The following is a 25,058-nucleotide window of genomic DNA, read 5'->3' on the forward strand; positions in this document are numbered from 1 at the left end:
ATATGAGTATATAGTCTCTCTTGAAATTACTTGATTCATTTAAGGAATGGAGATATTTTAGTAGATATGTTCTATTGTAAACTCAGATATGAAAATTGAACCTCAACCATGTATTTAAGGAACATGGTTATCTGTCAGGCATTCTAGGCCATGTTTGAAATTCTGATGATCTCATGCAGTTTAACTTTGATGGCACTAGCAGTTTGATTGATCAGTTGTGTTGTGTTTATGAATAACACAGATGGGTTCTGGTTTCTTTTTCTTGTAAGTTCAATAGTCTATGGATCCACACATATGCCTGTGAAGCTGATATATCTTGGCATTAATAAGTAGCTTTCACAAACTAAACTAGTTCATTATAATGTGTGTTTATATATTATGAAGGTGATGGTAATTAATTAATCTCTTCAAATAAGAAGAAATGTCTGTTCCTTGTGTGAATGCAAAACCATGGATGATGATCAATTTGCAAAGATTGATGTCAAAATTGATGTTTTTCTTTCCCTTTAATTAGCTTATAATAATCAAGAGGTTCTATCATGAATAGTTTATATGGATCAGTCAGATTTTGAGATTTACATATTAAAGAATATGTATAAGAGAAAAAGAATTATATTCCTTTTTCTTTTTTTAGAAATTGTTTAGACAAATTGAACTGTGAATGGTCACCATGATCACAACATATCTGTAAGTTGAGTCCTAATAAATAATCTATGAATAAGATCCTTCCATTAACAGTGAGATTTAAACTACCTTACCCTAATTTTCTTAATTAATTTTTTATTTATGTATGAGATCAGGAACTAAGAAAAAAGGTGCATATTGAATGTTGTGGTTGTTTGGTATTGCATCTATGTATGTTTGATCTCCTCTGGCCTCCATTACAGGAAAAACTAAAGAGTGGTAGATGCATAGAAAGTCAACTACACACGTGAAGTTTTACCACAGATTCTTCAAGAATAATCTCCAATTTTCCTTATAAGGATTTGTTTGTACAAGAACGAAAATTAAATTGTATGTTTTCTTAAATTATACTCACTGTTTTTAATCAACAGCCGGCTGCTGTCAAATTTGAATAAAAACTAAATACTTACTAGAATGAATTTTAGTCACTAAATAGCAAATTTGACAGATTCATCCTTAATTTCAAAGATTAAAAATATAATTACATCCCAATCTAACGAATTTTATAACAGTTGAATCCAATATAAAAAGAAGTGAACATGGTTTCATTTCCAAATAGATGACTAGTTCTATAATTGACATCTGCCCAACTTGTTCATTTGTTTTTTTTTTCTTTACTTCAGAAACAGAAAATAAATAAACTAAGTAGGACAAATGTCAATTATGGTGACTATCCATTTGGAAATGACACCAGATTGTTTGGCAACAAAGCATGTGTAGAAATGCATTGACTTAGAGGCAAAGGAAAAGTTAGTTGTATAACAACATCAATTAGAAAATAACATGTAAAGATAATACATGAAAAAGTATTTCCATTCCATTTCACACAAATTTTTAACTTTTGTCACCCCCACTTACCATATATCATCCTCTTTATCCCTCTTTTTCTTGCTCAACAGAAAAGCTGGGGAACCTTCAAAGATGGTCACACAACTCATCTGGCTTCATTGATGTCAAAAATTGGGGGAAGAGGTGACTAGGGACAACAGGGTGAACTGTCATATGTACCATAGTATTACAGTAGATGATCCAACTCTGCAGTCAACCTCATTTCACCAGACTTGTCTCACTTTTTTTTTCCCTCAATATCAAACACTTTGTATACTTCTCACTATTTCTTCTCCTAGTGGAAAGAAATCCTAATTTACTCATCAGCTAACTAACCGTGGACATGTAAACTAAAGCCAGTGAAAAATAATGATCTAGAAGACCACCATAGCCAGTTGGTCCTTCTTCTTCTTCTTCACCTCACACGCATTGTCTCGGCCGGAACTTCTTATTTGACAGCAATGAGCTGATCAATGTTTCAAGCCTCTTGGAACCTTGGCCAGGCCGGAGGACTGTAGTGTCACCGATCTCAGAGCAGGGATCGGTGCCGTTCTCTCTTTTTCCTATGCACCAACCTCCGGGAACAGTCATTCCAGGACCTCTGGATAATAGTTCAGCATCAATTTTATCCAACACAGGATCATCTCTATGGAACTTCCTTGCAAATGGAGCATTGCTGTCAACCATTGCTTTCATGTCTTCAACTGTAAGGTAGTGAGGATGCTGCTTGGGAGGATTGTCCCAAGAAATGAAATGCAGATCACTGTTCACAGTTGTGTTCCTGAACTCTTGAGCGTTGCAGATAACTGTGTGGAAGTATCCTTCAGGGGAAGATATGAAATTTGAATAGTACATGAGTACGGTCCGAGGTAGGTTGTCCCATCCCCATATGCAGTAATCAATGAAAGATTTTGACAGTGCCATCCAAGCAGAACCTAAAACCACAGAAGTTTTATCAGACAAGATCAGTTTCAATACAATCCACCCATCAAGTTCACGAAGGGAAGATGAGTCACAATGCATAACATAACATCATCGTACAAAATCAGTTCAACCACAACCAACCAAAGAACCACAAGTGGTTCTATGGCTCAATGTACAACCAAAATGGAGAAGTTGGATTTGGCGGTTGTTAGTAGATTTGATTCAATATAGGACACTGAGAGAGGGTTCATTAGTCTATATTCTTCTAGAAAACCAAAACTTGCTGTGTTTCTATCAATCATCACAGGCAATCCAAGATACATTCCGTAACAATATGAAAGGAAACATCAAGTGTGAACATAATGAGTCTGTCTGTTTAAACATGTTTTTGAAAAAGAAAGTGTTTTTTAATACAATCGAATATATAGATGTGAATCTCAGTTCAATACTTGATGTTTAGCAAAATATCATTACTCTGCCATTTATTTCCCTTATAATAGCATATGTGGTATTAGAAGCTGTACCAAAGTTGAGCAAAAGTGATATAATACATATATGCTAGAAGACATAACTAATAAACTCACTTACAGATAAACATCATCGTCCTATTACAGAAACCTTAGTATTTCCTACCAAAAAGTTGCTTTCTTTATTAAAATGGAAAACAAAATCCTCTAAAGTGAGCTTGTCCCTGAAGAATGGGTGTATCCACCATTATATTTTAGTAGGTTAAGATCACAATGCAAATAAAGGGTCGATACCCTTGCTCCCTCTAGAGATCAGCTCACCTTTGAGGACCATAGGCCAAGACAAAAATTTAAGAAGCAATTTTCAAGTATTGAACTGAATATCAGTAAGATGAACTACATTTCTGGCTAATTCGGGTATCCAGAATGAAAATCATGGCAAACGTTATTAATTACTGAAATCACGAAACACTACGAACCAGTGATGCTGCAAATGAAACTACCAAGGTAGCATTAGCCATTAATTTATCCATGCTATATAATTGTCGTGCCAAATTGAAACAAGCATAAAAAATTATTTTATTATGTTATCTGATCCAAATGATAGAACATGGAAAACTCTGAAAAACTACCAAGATATCGAAATCAGCAGATAGAATAATCTTATATTTCGAAAAGGTGGCAATAGAACACAATTGTCAAGGATAAATGTTTTAATGCAAGAAGTCAAATGTAAATGAATGATATTCAGAGCTCTGTCCCACCTGAGATGGATTAAACTTCTTGAGCATTTTGTTTTAAACTTTTAATGCATGGAAATGCATTCAACAAATCACAATAACATTTATTCATGGCACGTTACAGAATCACCACACTAAATCAGAACAGATTATTCACAAGTGATACTTCCTTCCGTGCATACAAACCCAGAGCAGAACTGATGATACTAAATCAAACGTTTCTTAATCATCAAAATCATAATCTCCCCACTATTCACATAAAGCTTCCAATTAATGCATAAAGCCACGCGTAAGCCAGGACTCCTTCCTTCTCAAAATTAACAAAAACCTCTATGCAAAAAATAGAATACTAATCCCCCAGTCCACATAAATCCAAAAGCAAACACAGCTAATAAACTATATTTCTTTCCCTAAAAGAGAAACAAACACAAAGAAATCCAAAAAAAGCAAAATTAACAGACAAGAAAAGGATCTTCACCTGTGAAAAGCTTGAAAGCCGTTGGCCTACTCCTCCTCTGTGTAACCCAAAACACATCTTGCTTCTTATTCATATACAACCCCGGATCAACGATTATCGGCCTTGCACGCTGATGACTAACCAACACACACACCACAAAAACCCAATCACATAAATCCCAGAAACAAAAACAAAAGACCCCACACACAGAAAAGAAAATCCTTGAATCAGAACAACACCACCGTCAGAAAATTAAAAAGACTCACTCTTTCCATCCAATGTCACTGGTGTGATCAATGAAATTCAGATCCCGTGGCAAGTAGGAAAACGTGTGCAGCAGATCTATCAATCACAAATAAGAAAACAAATATTAGCAAAAATAATTCTTTAAAAGACATCAAAGCTATAGTTGATATTGTCAGAAACCATGCTATCTCCGAACCCCAGAATTAAAAATTCAAGATCACCGGTTAAACTAGAACAAATCTAGTAATAGTCGATCCAGGTTGAACCCGAACATGCGTGTACCAGTTGATCCCCCGATAAACTGGAACAACTCCATACCAATTGATCCCCAAGTTAAACTAGAACAATCTCGTAACAGTAGATCCAGGTTAAACTTGGATCAACCAAACTAGAACAACCTCGTACTAGTTGATCCAAGTTGAACTAGAACAATCTCATATTAGTTTACCCAAGCTAAACTAAAACAACATGGTACCAGATGATCTAGATTAGACCAGAACAATCTCGTGCCAGTTGTTCCACGAGCTTTCCAACTAAAAATCAGGAAAACTGAAGCAGATTATCCACCTAACTAACCAACTAATTAACACAGCAACTAACTAACTAATAAACCAACCAACCATCTTGTGTAACAAGAGGGTAATCGGAGGCGCTGAGGTTGATGAACCAGTCCCAATCGCCGAGCTCCCGCAGCAGAATCGCGGCGGCGTGGAGCGTGTTGGCCACCATGGTAGGTCCCCTGTAGGTCACCAGGTTCGCCTTCTTTATCACCCTCACATTCCCGAACTGCCGGAACAGCGGGTGCTCCTCCACAAACCTAGCCAGATCCGCGCGCTCCTCCGCCGAGGCCTCCAGGTCCAGGTGCACCACGTACCGGTTCCCGGGGTGGTACAGCGCCAGCAGCACACGCCTCACCGCGCCACCGTCTCCGGCGGAGCCCGACACCAAGTAGGCCAGGCGCGGCGGCGGCGGGAGCGCCGGTACCGGGAGTGGGTGGAGTTTGGACTCAACGAAGACGGAGTACGAGGCGGCGGTGATCGAGCGGTAGAAGGGGAGAATCGGCGTACCCTCCGGCGAGGTTAGCGTGGCGACGAAAAGGAGGAAGAGAGAGAGGAGCGAACCCACAGCCAGCGGGAACACCCACCTCCGCTCGGCGTGGTGGTGGTGATGCCGCAAATGCATATAATAGTTCTTCAACTTCTTCATGATCTGAAATAATATAACAACTTGAACTTCAACTTGAAGCTCTTTTTGCTATGGGAATGAATGAACTGAAACAGAAACTGATTGAAACCTGAAACCCCTCTTTTCAAAAACCCCTTTTTAAGGATGTTTGTTACCCCCAATAGTGGGGGAGATGAGTTTCTGCTGTGGGGTGTCGGAAAATTTAGTCTTTCTGTCTGAACAGACAATGGGGTGTGTCTGAACAAGTTCTTTAAAGAGTGTGATACGGGGAAAGAGGGAAGAACAGTACAGAACAAGAGCTTCTTCCTCAATTTTTTATTACTTCAATAATCTTTTTCTTCTAATTAAATAACCCTAACCTCACAAATTTCAATTTAAAATTATTAAAAAGACTGTTGTGGAAAGTATGTTATTAACCTCCGATTCTGGTAATTAATTATAATTAATGTTGATTATGTATTTGCCATGAAGCCGCAACTGAAGGATAATTTGGTTGAAAGCTTTGAAGTCACTCTTTCCATTGAATTTTGGTGCTTTTTTTTGGGCTCATATCAATGGTGAGAAAAAGAGAGACATGGTGTTGACGTATGACTAATCGAAGCCAAATTTTTGGTCGTGAAATTGGTAAATTTGGTTTGTTTTTTCCCTTAAAATATGCTCTCTTTCTTTGTGTTTGGGCAACGTAATATTTGTTTATGGGAAGAAAATAAATAGGTTAGGCAAGTTATGATTGTTACCACTAATGACCCCAAAAAATCTAATATCCGTCCTAAATTAGTTCTTTCTAAAATAATGTAATTTTAGTCCATTTAAAATTAAAATAAATCATTTTTAATCTTTAGCACTGATACTCATTAATTACTAACATGCGTGTTAAATGAGAATTCAAATAAATTTTTCAATTGATGTATATAATATTAGGATATGATAAATAAATATATAAAAAAATAAATAGGTTTAAAGCTCATGTTAACTAACTTATGAAAGATAGATAAATTTGTAAAAGAAAAAAGAGGAGAAGGTGAAAAAAAATGTTTAGAAAGAACGGTAAAAGAAAGTGTTCGGTAAAAAAAAGGTAACATAAGGCTGTAAGGAACGGTTAGAAAAATACTAAATGTGTGTCATACATTGGTTGAGAAGGTTACAGGTGATTTCATTATGGCCTTTTTTTCATGTCAAAATCAACAACTTCTTTTTTTTGGCAGCATTTAAAGCAATATTCATCATTGACTACAAAGTAGTTGGAAAAAAAAAATCAAATGAATTATTTAGAGCAAATTAATTACCTGATCTTAAGCTTTGTATAGAAAAATTGATTTATATTTACTGGTATTTTAGTCAAGTATTTTAATTCAGAGAAAATAAAAGAATCCATTAAAAAAACAAATAACCAGAAAGTCGATTTACAGATAAAAAGATTTAAGACATAAATTATTTTATTGTATTTTCTCAAAAAATAAACTTAATATGTTTGTTATTTTATATATGTAATTATTTTTATTAATAATATTGATAAATATTATTATTAAAATTTTGATTTAAGTATGATAACATATTTTAATTTAATTTTCAACATTACATTCTATAAAATTTATGTTGTGTTTTAACTTCACTATTATTGAATTATGGTAAATTTTTACATATTATTTTATATATAATTTAGTCATTATAATAAATTTATTATTAACTTTTTGTTCTAGTTCTATCATAATCCATAAATTGAATCTAAAATGAACGTATTGACTAATACAATGAAGGATCCAGTTTTAAAAACATTTTGGTAAGGATAATAAAAAATTATCACATTAAAAAATTTATCTAAATAAGTTTTTTTTTTATCATATTATTATGAGTATGAAACACACACATGTATCAATTTTATTATCATTTAATTATAATAAGTATGAAATATGTATTTATTAATTTTTTTTATTTATTAATTTCTATTTAAGTTTAACCTAAAATACCAAAATTTTCATTAATGCAAATTTAAATTATATATACATAATTATATTACGAACCTAAAAAATTTAAGATTTTGTGAATTTGTTTAAGAAAACAATAAATACATCATGTTTTATATTTTTAATATTATAAAAAATTAAATTAGAGAAATTGATTTCAAAATTAATTCACTTTGAATAAATACGATAATTTTAAATTTCAAAAGAAGAAAATTCCTCCAGACATAAATTGATGTTGTTAGCTTATATCAGTATTAGGATGTGGATTAAGTTGATCTTGTCAGATTATTAATCTAGGCAAATAGTTTAATATCTATTAAAGATTTAATTTTTTTTTTTTTTGAGTGCATTGTTAATATGGGATGTTGTTGGTTTAAAGTTTGAGACATAAGTTTTACTAAGAACTTAGTTAAATAGTTGGATTTTTGGAAGATTTACTAATTATCACACTATTTTTAGGTGAAAAGAGATCATTATGATAATAAGATATTATTTATATGTGTATAGAATATATAAGTGATGATAATATGCTTTTATTAGGAAAGTGGAATGCATAATAATGTATACAATTGTTAAGGAACACTCGGGTAATAGATAACCCTCGAATGAAAAAGTAATTATTTAAGTGTTGAAGATTGATGATATGTGAATGTTACTGTGTCTTAGTGATGGTAAATTTTTAGCTAAAAATTTAATAAGTGTAGCAGATATTTACAAAAATAAAATAAAAATAAGAATTAAGCAAGTTTAAAGTTAAATAAGAATTGATTTTGTTAATAAAATATGACTTAAATAATGATAAAAATTAACATGATCATATAGCTAGTTGAGCGAATTAAATTATCAGGCAAGTTAAATATTACTCGTTGAATGAACTGGGTTGACTTGCTGAACGAACTAGCTCAAACTGAATTAAACCTAAAATTTGTACTTGAAATAACCAACTCTATTGATAATTGATTTTGTTGACATATCCTTCAATCTTCTATGATTTTCATTTATTTGCAAAATTATAAAATAAATAATTATTTTTTCCAAACTATTAAATAAAACCTTAATTATCTAAAAGGTAAAAAAATAAAAATACCAATGAAAGAGAAACATAAAAAAATATGATAATGGTAATTATCAATAGTAAAATTTTGTTTTCCAACACATGTTTGTCTCGAAAATAAGCTAAAAGAGTTTATTCTAAACATCAATAGTTAATGACCTTGTAGACAAAAAGCACTCCTCTCTTTTCTAGTTTTTTTGTTTTATTCATATATTATTCTAGTGAAAGTGTTTCCTTTTGATTTCTTAACCTCTTTTCATGGGACAATTTACAACAGAGATTTTTTTTTAGGATTATTTTCTATAAAATATACCTAATATGTTAAGGAGATAATAGTTATGTAGTTGATTTAGGATAATCATTTTATGTTGTCGTATACTATTAGGTTTAAGGGTTAACTATATTTTTAGTCTCTAAATTATAACACGATTATGGTTTTTGTTTCTATCTTAAACTTTGATTTTGTTAAGTCCTTATATTTAGGAAATGCATGGATGGAATCCCTTTTGCCCAATAACATTAACTAGTTTATTAACATGATAAGAGACAAATCATATTGGATGCACTTGACAAGTTCTCCTCTTATCAATGTATTAAAATGTCAATGTGATTTATCATTTGCCATACCAAAAAATAGTTAACTTGTTGGGCAAAAAAGATTATATACATGCATTTCACGTGAATCAAACAAGATCAAAGTTTAAAATAAAGAAAAAAAATCAAAACTACGTTATAATTTAGGGATCAAAATAATAGTTGATCTTAGGCTTGTAAATACTTAACCATATTTATACCTAAGTTATATATGAGGTTTAAGGAAAAAAAGTTTGAAAGTTGTTTGAGGTAAGAGATAAAAAAAAGGTAGTGATTCCTTCTTCTATCAAGGAGTTTCCTTCTTTGGTGAAAAAAAAGTAAAAGTTTAAGGAGTTTAAGGTTAATGGTGAAGTAATTAAAAATTAGAGAAGAAATACTTATGTAAATAATTTTTACTCGGATATGATATTAAATTATTATTGAACTAGTTTATGGTATATTAATTTAAATTATTAGAGATCACATATCAAAGGTGGAATGTTAGGTCAATTTGTGGTTTGTGGTATATACTAATCATATAAAATCCTTATTGAAAGAATATATTTTGTTTTACTAATTATCTAAAAGTCACGAGAAATTGAGTAGTGATAAATTAAGGAAGAATTCCTGTATCATTTGATTATATACTTCTTTGTAGTGTGAACTTATCCTATGTGATGTTTTTAAGTTTACCAAAAGTATTTAAATTGAGTGAATATTGGTAGTCTTTTATGAAATATGCTTACTACAATGTTTTTAAAAATTGTATATTTGTTATGCGATATCCTGTACTTATTGAAGTTTATATTTCTAAAACAATAGGTTTTGAAATGATTAAATAAAGTATATTGAATTGATTGATATATTTATCCTTCTTATGTTTATTAAGTGGTTGTAATTAGACTCATTATACAATCAAACGATATTACAAGTTCAGAAAATGGTTAAAGATATTCTTAATGATTTTTAATACATATTTTATATATGCATTTATATATGTATATTTTCTCAAATACATTATATATTATATATGTAAATCCCTTATTATATCTAAACTATATATATAAAGACTCTAACCATAACTCTAATACCATATTAAAAAGTGGGTTTAAACTTAACTTAATCTCACAAAACAGTAAAGTGAGATTTCTATCCCACTTATATATTATAATTTAGTCTTATTTTAATCGATGTGAAACTTTCAACATTAATATATTTTATATGTTTGAAATCTTTAAAATTTTATATATATATATATATATATAAATAAATTGACAGCCTAAAATATTTTTGAACATCTTCCATTTTATATTTGTCTTTTAATTTTATTTATTTTTATAATATTATGTTTACTAAAAGAATATCACTGTTAGTAATCTTATTTTATAAATTACGTATATGTTTTTTTATAAGAGACAATTTTGTATGGATCGAATAAATTATCATAGATAATAAAATTTTCTTTCTAAACGTTTAACATTTGTATATTTTAAATTTTAAATCAAAACGTTTATTTAAATTGGATGAATTTCACATTAATTACTTTTTTTTTCAAATCTTAATTTCTAATTTGGTTATACTTGTGAAAGAGGCTTTCATGTAAAGCAGTAAGTTTACATATTAAAAAGTACGTCTTCATCTTACGTGCTTAATTAAAAGATATAATCGACTTTTAGAATTGCAAGTTTTGTGTGTCCACAACTTCAATAACTTTTCAAGTTTTCAAGTAAGTCTTTCCCTTCTCAAATAAGCATAGTATAATAATTAATCAAAATCACTTGTTCAACATTCAAAAGTTGATCTGAAACGTTTGAAGTTTTATTCAAATTACAATATGTAAACGAATTTCAGATGAATATTTTTATTAGGAATCACAACAAGTGGAATCGAATACGTGTCTACTTTCAATTTGATCCACAAAGTAAAATTTTATCCGCAATCTCTTTGTTATTCGCCTGAATATTTATTTTAAAAAAACATGTAGATATTTTAAAATTTGTAGATGCTTGTTAATATTAAAAAAAAATTCATCTTAACTTTTACGGTTTCAAAAACTAATTAAATTGTAGTGATTGAATAAAACCTTTTATAGATTATATATATATATATATAATAATAATAATAATGAATTAAATATGTTTTCATTATCGTAATATTTACTCAAATTATATTTTGTTTTGTTTTAAAATATATATCAATTTTATTTTTATATCTTTTAAAGTTGTAAAATGTTATCTGTAATAAATATTTTCTCTTTCCTCACTATAACTTTTTCATTTTACATAGCTAATAACTATAACTTTTTAGGTAACAATTTAATTTTTCTTTTTTACAATCAAGAATCAATCGTGTTTTTTTTTAAATATTCATATTTTAACAATGTTTAAATATAAGATATTTAGGTAAAGATATCTTCCACCACGTGTTATTTTCATTTCGTTTTTTTCTTATAAGATTTATTATGAAATCTCTTCTTAAAGAAGAAATATATAACTCAAGAAAGTTTGAATCTACTAGTCTACTTGCCAACCCTAATAATATGCATGCTTAGTTTTAAGTCATCAATGAAAAGAACTTCATGTCGTAATTAATAATAATTGATATTAGCTCGGAAATATAACCAAACGTTTACTTTGACTTTCAGATATAGAAATGTATAACAAATTTTCAGTGTTGTGTTCATGTAATTTGTTTTTGAAACTACGAAAATAGATAATTAAAAAAAAAAGTCATGAAGATAACTTTAATATGCAGAAATCCTATTTTTTAAATAAAAAAGCTAATTAACCAGTCTTTAATGATTTTTTATTTCAGTTGTCGAAATGAAGTTGTATTTTTGTAAAAGGATGCACAACTTTGGTTGCCAAAATAAAATACATGGAAATTATGCTAGAATATATTGCTTTAGTTGCCAAAAGTTAAATTTATTATTTTAGTTGCCAAAAGATTACCCGACTTTAATTTGATAGTATGGGATGAAATAAAAATTACTGATATAAGTATATATATGTTTTTCGTTGAGAATTTATATAAAAAAAGTTAATTTTAAAAATGTTATGTTATCAATTTTTTTTAAAAAACTAATAATTTAAAAAATAATTTGATTTTTTTATATGTAACGTGGTAATCAAGTTTATTTGAATAAATAAATTCTAATGATGTGACTTCCAATGTAATAAGCTAAAAATAGAGCATTAGAATTGATAATTGTTTTAAAAAAATGAGACAAAGTGTTTTAAAGATAAAATGATTCAATAATATAAATAAAATTTTTTAAACTCATCTCAGGACTTAAAACACAAATCATCTCTCTAAAACTCTTCTTCCTAATTCTCTTTCAATTCTCTCTAAGATATCTAACTCATCGATAATTTGTTTGACAATCAAGAAGTTCCTAGGAGATCACGACTGAGTAATCTCCATTCTCTACTGATCAGTTCTTGGTTTAGAGAAAGTATCTTTCTACCCCTTTTTTCTTTAATTTTTTGTCTATGATCATGCATAGAAAACCCCGACGCATGTATCATTGGTGTTATTTTCCTAGTTCTTTGTTAATATGTGGTCCTAAAGACTCATTCTGATCGTAATTCAATGATTCATAGGTGTTTCTATAGTTTCTTGTGTTTGAAGCAACAATTGGACGTTCTTAGAACTATACTAGTTCTATGTGAGATAAGGGAAGCTAGTATTTGTCTTTAAATTACATTATCATGTATGAAATTATAACTGTTGTATGATTGTATATGATTGAATATGCCTACAATGTATATTTTGATGTTGACTATGTTGATTGAGGATAATGAATGGTATAATGATTGATTCTCTATGTGAATTATGTGTGAACTTGGATTAACATTTTGAATACGGTTGAAATGTTAAGAGTAAAGGTGTGAGTAAAGTTATAGGTCAAGTTTGGTCCAAAAGGAAGGTTTGAAAGTTATTTTCTGAAATACTGTTCTAAGGTGAGGATTTGTGGTTTATCATAGTTAGTTTGGTCTTTTGGAACTTGTTTAGACTTGGAGTTAAGAGAAATTTGATCTAAGATAAGGTAGTAGTACTTTAAAGGTGTTTTGGTTGGTTTTTAAGGACATTTTTGGGGTTTGGAGTGGTAAGATTTTGAATTATAAGTTCTAAGTCAAATTGGTCAATTTAGAGGGTATTGGTAAGTCAATTATGACTTGTTAGAGTCCCTAAGCTACTTAAAAATGAGCTAGAATAGGAAAAATGCGATTTTGGTCTCTAAGTTGAGAACTTAGTTGTTTTTTAGTTGATACCTTGTTGTAAAATTTTTATAATTAGTTTAAGATAGGTTATACACTTTTGTTTAGGTCTAAAATAGTTCATAATCCAATCTAGATGTGTTAGAAGTTGGTAAAAATGTTTGGAATAGGTCATGGGGTGTTTAAGAGAACTAATTATGTAGTTTTGGTGTTACCGAATTTTGTAGTCAGATTGGGCAAGCATAATAGACTAGCTCGAAAAATTATGGGGAGTTTTGGCAATGAGTTCCAAAGGTTGGGCGAGCCAGCTCGCTCAACTTAGGGAGTTTTCTGTTTTGGTTCTTGCTAGGCGAGTTGAGGAGCTCGTTGGGTGAGTATTTAAGGTTTTTGGCAGAAAGTTGAAGAGGCTAAGCGAGCGAGCGAGCGAGCTTAACTTAAGGAGGTTGTTGTTGTGCCTTTCGCTAGACGAACAGTTCTTTTTAGTTGGACAAGTGGGTCTGTGTTTGTGTGTTTTTTTAATCCTTTTACTTATGTGTATGGTTTTAAAAGATATACTGGTTTGTTGTATGATCTGTGGTAATGTTTAGAACTTGTGTTTGAATGGAATGAGGTGTATAAGAATCCTAAGGAGGATTCTTAGTGATTTGGATCAAAGTATTGTTGGTACGAATGCAGGGAGCTCGGTCTTGGGGTTTATCAAGAAACTCTAATGATCATTCACTCTCAAGTAGAGAGGTATGATACATGTGGTGAGAGTAGCATGAGATCTTAGTTTAGTTGCTTTTAGTATGTGGTGTAAGATGCGGTACAGACTAACCTTGTGAGTGTGGTAGGGTAAAACTCATTGACAATAACTTTGCAAAGCAGTAGAGGACACCACAAATGCACAACCCGCCATAACTCGACATTCATACTAAATCCAGATAGTTCAGTCTAGGTCGTGACATGTTTAAGATGTGTGGATTGTTTTATGTGAAATTTAATTTATGTGTGAAATGTTTAAGTATATTATGAATTGTTTTGTATCACTAGCTTACCCTTTTGTTTGTGTTTTATTGGTATGTTCTTGTGCATTGTTGTCTTGGCTATGATCATTCGGTAGGTGTGAGTAGAGAGTGATGAGGTATCTATGGAGCAAACATTAGGTGGAGACACCCGAATGCATGATAGCTTTAGTAGTTATATCTTTAGCGGTTATGCTGTCCTTTGGTTATTTAGAAGACCATTCTTGTTCATAGTTTTGAGTTTAATGTTGTATATATAAAGTTATTTTTATAGTTATGTTAAATGACTGTAATAAAACTTTATAATTACTCATTTTGATAAATTGTTCTATTTTATTAATAATGTGATTATTCTTTTATAGTTTTAATACTATATAATTAAGATGTTACACAATAACATTAAAAAATATATAAAAACACAATAATTTTTGGAAGCACAACTTCTTTATAACTAAATCATACTTTCAAAATTTTATTTATTTTAATAATTTTATAAAAGATATCCATTTTCACAAGTAAAAAATGTAAATTGCACCGTAATAGTAAATCTTTAAATTCATTTCAGGTAAGTTCTCTATTGTGAATTAACTTATTTATATTCATATCAATTGTCAAATTATAAAATTAATTATTAAGATATTTCTGATCCAAGTTTTAAATTTAGTATTCGATATAAAAAAAACACGTTAATTAATAGTGATTAAACAGATTTTTTTAGAAGAAATTAGTAATCGTTTCATTAAGTTTGTTAAGTTTTAATTATGCAATGTTTTCTTCCTTGTAAAATTAATAAATGATATTATTTAATGGAAATCTATTCATTGGGTAAAAGAAAAAAAAAGTCTTACCCACTTACTTTCTCTTTGATATAACTTTTTAACCAATGCAATTTTATTTTGACAAAACAATGCAACATTTAATTTTGTTCCCTAGCAGACAATTAGGTGAACTATAATGAATGACTTGCCAAACTTTGAATTGTGAGAACTGTGATTTTAATTTATTTATTTTTTCTTCTGATCAACAGAAAAAAAATAATAAACGTTGATTTTTTTTATCAGCAAATGTTGATTTAGTTGAGATATATGGTCGATGTATAATCACCTTTTATTATTTGATAAATTTAGTGTTTGATATTTTTTATGCTCGGTGTGTTTATTTTATATTTAAAGAAAAAACTAACTAGTTAAAAGAACAATATGCATAAAAGAAAAAGAAAATGAATATTGAGAATGTCTACTTGAAAGAGGTTGAAAGGTGACTAACTCTCTAAGCTGTATATTTTAATTTACATTTAAAAAAAAGATAAAAAAAAGTAAAATAGGTATGAAATAAAATAATTAATGCATAAGGAGAAATAAAATGATTAATGTGATAAAAGAGAACTAAAGTGAGATACTATGATAAAGTTGTTGTACAAAAATTAGGGATTGAGTTCAGATGAATAACGATTAGTCAAAATAAGTTTGGTCTGATTAATTGTTTTGAAGAAAATTCATAAAATAAATTGGGTTGCATGATGATCATCCCTTCTATTAATGAGCCAATATCTTTTTCAAAATAATACTTACTATTAATTTATTAAATCATACAAATATAATATAATTCATGTATTAAATGAATTTTATATCCATGATTACATCGTATCAAATATTCACTTTAATAAATTTTCACATTATTTTTATTTCATAAGATACTATTTTCCATCTCATTTAAAAATAAATCACACTTTTTTAAAATATAATCAGAACTTAACTATTGTTATCTTATTTGATGATTTTCTTAAAAGAATAATTAAGTTTAGGTATTGTTAGACAGTTGGTTGCATTATATATTTTAAAAAAAATATACTTAAGAAGAATATTAAGATATTAATAAAAACTCATTGTATTTAACTGATTTTCTTAATTTATCCGAACTCGATTTTCTTTCTTTCAAAAGAGAACAGAGGTAACAACTATATAAGATTTATTAAATTAAAAAGATTTAAAATTATTGAAAAAACTATTTTCTATAAAGCATAAATATAAATAAAATTATAAAAAAAAGGTTTGCATTCTCTATAAATATGGTTATATTAATGAAATTATAATTAGTTGGTGGTAGATGCATTTATTTTTCCATATGTTTCCATCAAGGCATGAATTATATCTCTTTCACAGTTACATTTATTTAAAATATTTTAGGAAAATTGATAAATAAAGTAAAATGATTTAAATACATGATACCAATACCGTTGGCAGATATATATAAGTGAATGTGACATGTCCTTTGTTTGCATCAAAGGTTTTGGTGAACGTGAACCCCACTGCACGACCCTCCTCCAACCACCTTCTCAATTTACTAATTAATTAATAAAATGTGACATTTTCTGGGATAATTCGTGACCGTGATGTTGTGGTTACAGAGAATCTAAAGTTTGGTTCTGTTTCTTGTCGTTTTGAAAAATTTATTTTTTAATTCACCAAATCAACCATGAGCATCTCTGTTTTATACCATATAAAGAATCAAATTAGGAAAAGAAATATAAGACACATAGTTCCATAATTTCAATTTCAAGATGTTGACAAATTTTAGTAAGTTTTGGGGCGAAGTTTTTCATAGCATTATGCACTCAATTTTGGAATGATGATAATAGAACGTGAAATGGGAAATTTCTAAATAATAGTTTCAGAATATTCTAAACAACGCATTACCTCCTTATGTTATTTCATATCATGCTTTTCGTTGGACATTCGAACTGTATTTGAGATTTGCTAATTTGAAGGCATCAATAATTTCAAAAAAATTACCTATTTACTATAGAAATCACTATATGCCTTTTACATATTTTTGAATATTTTATATTAGTTCTATGATTCATACTTGAGAATATAAGTAGAATTAAGAAAATTAAATATAAAAAATTTATAAATTTATTTTCTTAAGATTTTTAGTTATAAGTTGTGTCAATTTATTTTAGACTTGAATTTATGTTTTATCAGTGTTGTGTCTTCTCAGTAATCTTTTATCAAAAGATACATAAATGATATCAAAATTTATGATTAGTGTTACTATTCATTGGTGGTTAATGAGTCAGACCTAACGGTAAGCTCATTGTAATTTATAAATATTTGTCTGGCAAAAGGTACAGGTAACTTGAAGTGGAACTGAACTTACACTGTGTTCGTTTGAAGGTATTTCACGTAAACAGTGAAATACCGAAGACGGATTTGATATAGGAATCATGTTCGCTTGCGACGATTTGGACGGAGGGAAAAGCGAAGATTTGCGAGATTTGGACATTATCAGCATCCCGCTAATCTGAGAAGATTTGCGTTTATTTACACGGAAAAGACTGCTTTGCCCTGTAATATTATCAAATTTCCAAGCACACCGTTCAGCCATGGTTAACATAAAAATGCATATTCGATTCTTACATTATTAATAAGACGATGCTTGGTAGAGGTAATGTTTATTTTTGGATTTTGATATGCTTGTTGCAGGTTGAAGGTGTGTGATGTAGATGAAAAACAACACAATGGTTAGTGGAGGAGGAAGAACGTGGTTGACGATGACGAAGGAGTTGAAGACGGAATGTGTATTCGATTACAAAGAATAGCGTAATTGGTTCGATGTTTTGAAAGAGTTGCAGAAGCGAGGCGTATTCGGTTACACGTGAAGCGTAACCGGTTACAGCTTGAAGTTATGTTTGGTTATACCCTTGTGGTTATGGTTATAGCGATCTAAGTGGTCATACTTATAACCTTTTTGTTGTGATTATGATATTATTGTTGTTATAGCGATATAAGTCAGTCACCCCAAACCATCAACTTTGTTATGTTATATATGAGGGTATTCATTGGGAGATATTATATATATTTATATATATATATAAGGAATTTGATATCACTTTTAACTCAAAATCTTAAGACAATGGATTTATCGATCTTTCATATTATATGGTGTTTTATCTTTGTCATTTTTACTTAATGTGGGACTTTGATTTACACTTGAATTATTCTCACACATATGGAGTACCCAATAAAAATAAGTCTTATTACTACACATAATGCATGATTAAATTGAATAATAAAATTGGAGGCATCAATTCATTGTGATACATAAATTAAATTCAAGTTAATCAAGGGACAAAAAGAAAATTATCAAGTTGTAAACCACAACCCAAAATCATAATGTTTTCTTTTGTAGTGGTGACATATTTTTCATTTGACAATCCTACTGATATTTTTGTAATCTTTTTCACATTTATCGGAAAAGATAAATTTTTGTGACATGGTGCAAACTCCTGTGTCAATAATCCAAGGAATGTCATTTTAAGCATGAAGGCTATCCTTATCTTTTGGAACATTCAAAATGTGTTACCTCTATGTTGGAGTCATGTTGGACATTTTTGTTGGCTCACCTGATTTTGATAAATAATGAGATTTTCCACTATTGTTTTTAACCATAATTTCTTACTGCCTTGAAAAAGCCAAATTTTGCAGAGCTTATGTACAAACGAAGATGAAAGAATAAGGAGTAGCAACAAATTAGGGCTTCAAGGAAATTTTCCCTAATTTTTTTTCAAAAATCCAAAAATCCATGTCAGTCCACCATAGCGTTTATAGAAACCACGTCAATGTGCCACATCGATGTAATTTTTAACACCATTTAGTCAATTTAACGACAAGGGTCCAGTTTTATTAATTTTTCATAAGTAGGAACTCAATTGAGAGAAGAGATAAATGATAGACCCATTTGAGACGAGAAACAAAAAATAGAAACATCACGAATGATTTAACCTAATTTTATAGTTTCATACATGAAATATGATTCTTATTAATATTTTATGTATCAGTTCTAAACATGTCAAACATCGCAAATTTTGAATTTGTGGCCCATGAAATTATGAGGAAAAGTTACTCATCTTCGATATTAGATGCCATATACATTTAGATGCAATGCGTCTTGGTGATGTCATTAAACAAAGAAATAAAGTATCTAAACAACTAATTTACTCATGCAACAACAATATAGTGAAAAAAGATTTCACAGATATTCTGAATTATTTTTTCAATATGCTCTCGCAAAGAAAAATACGTCCATTTAGGCTAGACACATCTTTGCTTAACAAGAATGTATATAAAATATGAGAATCTATATCACTATAAACATTACAACTTCATATTAAGTGAATAATTATCCAAGAGGCCATGGAGTTCCTAATTAAGAATTGAAAAGAAAAAGACATCACTTGTCAATTTGCATTACATTCCAAACAACCAAGTCCACCAACAATTTTGATAATTTTGAAACTTCAGTTCTTCATGGTTGGTTGTTGCCTCATTGTGTTTGAAGGATTACTGTACTCATCCACACTTGTATACTCAACTCAACAAATATATGTTGTATATACACAACTATTCGAGCATTCAACTGCTAAGATAACTGTCACCTCCTTGCATCATTGTTCTGTTGATTGGTTTTCGACAAACAAGGATATTATTATTAGAAAAATAAAAAAGATATGATAGTGTCTTAGAAATGTTGAATAATAAAATAGGTAAAGGAAAAACTGACCATTGAATGAAGAAGGAACGACAACTACATGCATGTCACTGGCATGAGGAGGTAATTGTAAACGAAGTGGATAAAGTTTTGCAGTGAATGGATTGCGACAACACACAAGAATATCATCAAGCCCTGTTTCTTCTTTCAATTTATCTTTTAGTTCATTCACACAACTTCCTTTAAAGATAAAATATGACTCTTTCTTTGCATCATCAACATCACCATTTTCGTCACCCACATTATAAAATATAACTCTTCCCTCTTTCACGGGTGATAAACACTCTTGTGAGTAATCTTCAGCCTGCATATATAAAAATTAAAAAAAAGAAAAAAGAAGAAAGAAAAATAAGAAAATTTAAATTTTATAACGATGAGGGATGGAATATAAGAAAGTATTTTTAGAGGTAGTAGATATAACTATTTTATGAATTTAATAATAAGTATCTTCGTTTCTTTTTTGCATTGGAAAAAAATTGAGTTTATCTTATCAAATTAAACACTTTCCATTTTTAATCAATTATTAAGTTCTATTTACCAACTATGGATTTTTACTATGATAATGAAAAAATTATATGGACAAGACATATCAAAAAACAATAAATGATATGTTGGAATCTATAATTAGCATAAGTGAAACAATCCTTATTTTTTATTAAATTTTTGTCTTTGATTTTTGTGAATGAATAAATAATTGAAAATAAAAAAAATTATTAAATAAGATTAATCAACAAATTTGAACAATAGTTTACATCAATCAAATGGTTAAAAACAATAATTTGAGCATAACATTTTTTTTCCGTTATCATATTATTATAGAAATTACATGTTTAAAGTTATGTTGTTTCAATAATCAATTACAATCTACTATCTTGTTATTTGTGATCCATAATTATTTTTTCTCAGATTTGTTAGTTAAAAGACATTTTAAAGATAACAACGTGGCAAAAAAATTAATTTTTGCATAAAAAGCATGCATGAGATTGAAAATATATCACATAATATAAATCTTCATATATAAAAGAAAACAATTTATCTTTAAGGCCTTATTCTCTTTAGTGGATTTGGAGAGTGAGAGAATTTGAAAATAAATTTTTTTATCGTTTATTTGAGTGAATTTGGAGATAAATGAAAGTGAATTTGGAAGTAATTTTTTTTAATTTGTCACGTCAATAAAATTCTATACTAATTCTCACAAACTTTATTTTCAAATTCATTCTCATTTATCTCCAAATTCACTCAAATAAACAAAAAAAAATTATTTTCAAATCCTCTCAAATTCCTTCAATTACTCTACCCGAATCCAGGGCCTAAAAAAATTTTAAACGATCATTAATTACTCTATCAAAGGACAACATATTTAAATTGTTTTTAAAGATTTGAAACATCATGCATGCACAAGACTAATAAAATGTAAGAGTCAAGAATTTTATTGCTAAAGTTTCTATCATATAAATTTTTGGACGAGTTCATGTATCACCTACAAATTAAAACTCAGAAATCTATTCCATTTTCAGTTTTTTGAATGTGAAAGAAAGAACGGTAAGTTTGATGAGACGAACCTCGGGCGTTAAGGGAGATCGGAGATCAATCTTTACCAATGAATCGACGTCTGCGATGATCGCCGATGGACATGAAGAAGGTGAAAGACACGTGGGCGATGGATTCAAGGAACGAGAAATGGGAGGCGTAATAGGTGTTGGCCGTGGTCGGGGTTTGAGTTGATTTCGAGGTCGAAGCTCAACTATGTCAACGTCCCACAAAATCCAATTTGCTGTTGAGGATCGATGAGGAACATCATGGGTGATGGTGTTCCTCCAAGGTGGTAAGCCTCCATTGGCACGAAGATATTGTCCGTAACGTGTTCTTAATCTGACTTGAACTCCTTCTCTTATGGGTTCCCATTCGACAGAAGAATTCAACCTAGAAGGCAATGTTTGGAAGACATTTTTTCCCGTTCCTCTCAATATAAAGGGCATGTTTGAAGCTGTTAAGTATTTTCCATAGCAGCTTTTCAATCTTATGAAATTTGAATTCTCTATGATCTCCACTTCCCATTTAGCATTATTGTAGCAACCATTACGGTCTTGGAAGACGTTTTCTTGATTCTCATCGGCCAACATGTACTTGTCATGGTAGCTTCTCAAACGCACCACTTTTGCCTTTTGGAAGAACTCCATTAATTCAAAAGGGTGGATTGAGAAAAAGAGAAAAACAGGTGAGGATGTGATGCAAAGAATTTCAGACAACAATGGGGAAAAACAGGAAGGCTGATATTAATCATTGTGTCATGTTCATTCACATACACATGTTTCTGTCTATGTCTTGTGTACATTACACGTAATGGACCCCTAATTGTCTAATTAGGGCAGGGTGAGGGAATTGCATGCAAATGAGATTCTAAAATCATGCAAAATTTGTTAGTTGTTACGATAAATTCACCTTTATTTGTGATTTAGTTTTTTGAAATATTTTAATTGATTGAAATTCTAATGGAAACATTGGTGGGTGGTGATTAAGGATAAATTCAATAGAAAAATAATTGAATTTGCGTATCACATATTCAACGGGACGGAATTCCATTTTATGTTTAGTAAGAGGATCACCTATATTTTTACCTTTTAAAATATTTTGTAATTTAATTAGAACTAGACTTGCACAATATGTGATTTTCTTAGTTATGATATTAGAGAATGTGAGCTTTTCTTATTTTTAATTGTGTCATAACTAATTTACCAAAATATAATGATACTTTGACAATATTTTTTTTATAACATTTTAACATCATTTAAATGTCATTCTCTTGTTGGTTCAAAATTATTCCACAATCATCAATAATAATCATAAACACAAAAATGAACCAATCACAGAATAACATATTAAAATGTTGTCAAAAAAATATTGTCAAAGAATCATTATCCTTCACTAAATGAGATCAACTATGGCTCCTAAAGTTGATTAAGATACAAATATGTATAAGGAAGTTTAAATCAAATTAAGGAAGTGTGCACTTAAACTTAAAATGGGAGATTTTTCAAATATAGAAAGAATTGCAGAGGATAAAAATCAAATTAAGAAAAAGATTGTGTGATGAAGATGTAGATAACAATGAAAGGGCACTGTTATATGAGGGGACATTATTTTTTTGGAGGAGATTGCTAAATTTATTGCAGTGAAACCAACTAACCCTTCATATTTAAAGTTTAAAACTGCAATCTTTATAATTATCCAAAAACATCAATGTCAGTTGCTCACTACTTCAAAATGCTTGAATTGTGCATTATTTAAAAATTTATGATGTTCTTAGTCTCATGAGTTCCCCCATAGAATCTGTAACATCCCAAAATACAGTAATTACCATAATCAGAATTAATTACATTAAAACAGTAAAACAGTGCAGTCTTTACAATAATGGATCAAGGTTCCAAAGCCGAACGGCTTATATACAGAAAATACCATTTACGAAACGGAAATAAGGAAAGTCTAGAACGAACGGTTTTACAAAATATTTAACCGAACGTCAAAATGAAATCTAACATTTACAATCCTAACATAACGAGCGTTCTAAGGCTCGGCTTTTACTTCCACCTCGACCAAATTCTCTTCTTCAATAACGTCTTCCAGAGTGGCCTCACCTTCTGCTCACATCCACACGGATGATCATTGCAAGACAAGACGAACGTACATAGACAGTAGACAACACAAGGAAAAACGAAAGGGTAAGCTTATATAATTTAAATTATACATCAACACATACAATAAACATATCATTCCACACAAGCACATAGTTTTAACATATAACAATCATGTAACATTATATAAATATATAAATATATGACGACCGTCCGGACTGTATGATCTGTGTAGTTACAAGCGTCCTTGCACTCGAGTGATGTAGTAACCGGGATACACCTAATCAGCTGCCACTCGAGGTTAGTCCGTTCTTACGTCGCCCATGTTAACTTTTGGACTAAGGACCTCCTGCCATTCACACGCATGACTTACCCTCTCTACGTGAGAAGAGTAATCACTGAATATCAGGATGGACAGCGAGTCTTAACTTATCCACAGTCATACTTTACCAAATTTAATATTTAACATATCTGAGACGTTCCTCCTTGGAACGCTCGTCCAAAATCCATAATCATAGAATCACTCCATATAGTGTTCACACTGTAATATCTTATAATTTATCATCATTCTCATCTTTAACTTTAAGAGCATAAAAGAACGAACGTCCAGTCCTTTGAAGAATTTAGGACGAACGTCCAAATAAAGTACTGGATGGACGACCGTGACTCTCGGTTTGGTCAGTTAAATGACCTGACTCTATTGAAGGCATAATGATACTTAGAAAATTTTCATAATAAAGAAGATCTTGGACCAGATTCAATGTACCAAGGATGGTCTATAATACTTAGAATTTTCTTTGTAAAATTTTATATATAAAGAACCGATGCCAGTATTTGAACGAACGTAAGAGGATGAATACTATAATATTTGAACGAACGCTATTTACATTCGTTAAGGAATCAAAGATAAGGACGAGCGTTCAATCTAAGACCGAACACTTCATTTAAAACGAACCCTTAGGTAGATGACCAAGAATCAATCATGACGAACGCTTAGAATAAGTCCGAGCGCTCTTTAGGACGAACGCTTGGTTTAACACCAAGCGCTATTTAGGACGAACGCTTGGTTTAAGACCGAGCATTGTTTAGAACGAACGTTCGGTATAAGACCGAACGTTACCTATTTTAAAGTATAAAGTATTTATATACAGCTGAGCTGAACCGAACGCTCAGACATTTAATTAGGGACGCTCGCTCTCAAGCGGAGTTCTTCCCAAATGAAAGAATTCCCTTCTAAGTTATTTTCAGGGAAACCGAACGGTATAAGACCGTACGGTGACGAGCGTAATTTATCATAGAGAGTGATTTACGTTTCAGATTTTTCAACCATAACAGATTTCCAACATTTAAACTTATACTTTATAATTCATATGATTTTCAATTTATAAACTTTATAACATTCATTCCAATTACTTCATATTCCATATCATCATCCAGATTTACTTCATACAACATAAGCATTCATGTTCATGATCATACATCTCAATCATACATTTGCATTCATACTGCATACATGCATTTCAATCATCA

The 25,058-nt window shown here is 30.2% G+C and overlaps 2 protein-coding genes across 3 annotated transcripts; both read right to left on the reverse strand.

Annotated features, from left to right (window-relative positions):
- Positions 1-1,399: 1,399 nt before the first annotated feature.
- Positions 1,400-5,852, reverse strand: LOC124842941 (beta-glucuronosyltransferase GlcAT14A-like). Of its 2 annotated transcripts, XM_047319558.2 has the most exons (5): positions 5,641-5,852; positions 4,967-5,555; positions 4,367-4,442; positions 4,122-4,237; positions 1,400-2,447 (listed from the first exon to the last, which is right to left on the reverse strand). In XM_047319558.2, the coding sequence occupies exons 2-5, from the start codon at positions 5,550-5,552 to the stop codon at positions 1,933-1,935; spliced, it is 1,293 nt and encodes a 430-aa protein (XP_047175514.1). In that variant the 5' UTR covers positions 5,553-5,555; positions 5,641-5,852; the 3' UTR covers positions 1,400-1,932. The 2 variants fall into 2 exon arrangements, with proteins under 2 accessions (XP_047175514.1, XP_047175513.1); XM_047319557.2 differs by having other exon boundaries at positions 4,967-5,852.
- A 13,559-nt stretch (positions 5,853-19,411) lies between these two features.
- On the reverse strand, positions 19,412-22,128 carry LOC124842942 (uncharacterized). The gene is made up of 3 exons (XM_088114538.1): positions 21,459-22,128; positions 19,909-20,200; positions 19,412-19,800 (listed from the first exon to the last, which is right to left on the reverse strand). The coding sequence occupies exons 1-3, from the start codon at positions 22,074-22,076 to the stop codon at positions 19,793-19,795; spliced, it is 918 nt and encodes a 305-aa protein (XP_087970664.1). The 5' UTR covers positions 22,077-22,128; the 3' UTR covers positions 19,412-19,792.
- Positions 22,129-25,058: the final 2,930 nt, after the last annotated feature.

This window comes from Vigna umbellata, chromosome 4 (assembly GCF_029865625.1).
Source record: "Vigna umbellata cultivar VRB3 chromosome 4, Vumbellata_1.0, whole genome shotgun sequence".
NCBI classification, from domain to species: Eukaryota; Viridiplantae; Streptophyta; class Magnoliopsida; order Fabales; family Fabaceae; genus Vigna; species Vigna umbellata.

Excerpts from the sequence above, each read along its gene's own strand:
- LOC124842941 (XM_047319558.2), bottom strand. The coding sequence starts at position 5,552 with ATGAAGAAGTTGAAGAACTATTATATGCATTTGCGGCATCACCACCAC. Across the intron at positions 4,443-4,966 it reads CCCTCTTGTTACACAAGATG|ATCTGCTGCACACGTTTTCC; the intron begins GTTGGTTGGTTT and ends TGTGATTGATAG. Across the intron at positions 2,448-4,121 it reads GGCTTTCAAGCTTTTCACAG|GTTCTGCTTGGATGGCACTG; the intron begins GTGAAGATCCTT and ends CTGTGGTTTTAG.
- LOC124842942 (XM_088114538.1), bottom strand. The coding sequence starts at position 22,076 with ATGGAGTTCTTCCAAAAGGCAAAAGTGGTGCGTTTGAGAAGCTACCAT. Across the intron at positions 20,201-21,458 it reads GATCTCCCTTAACGCCCGAG|GCTGAAGATTACTCACAAGA; the intron begins GTTCGTCTCATC and ends TTATATATGCAG.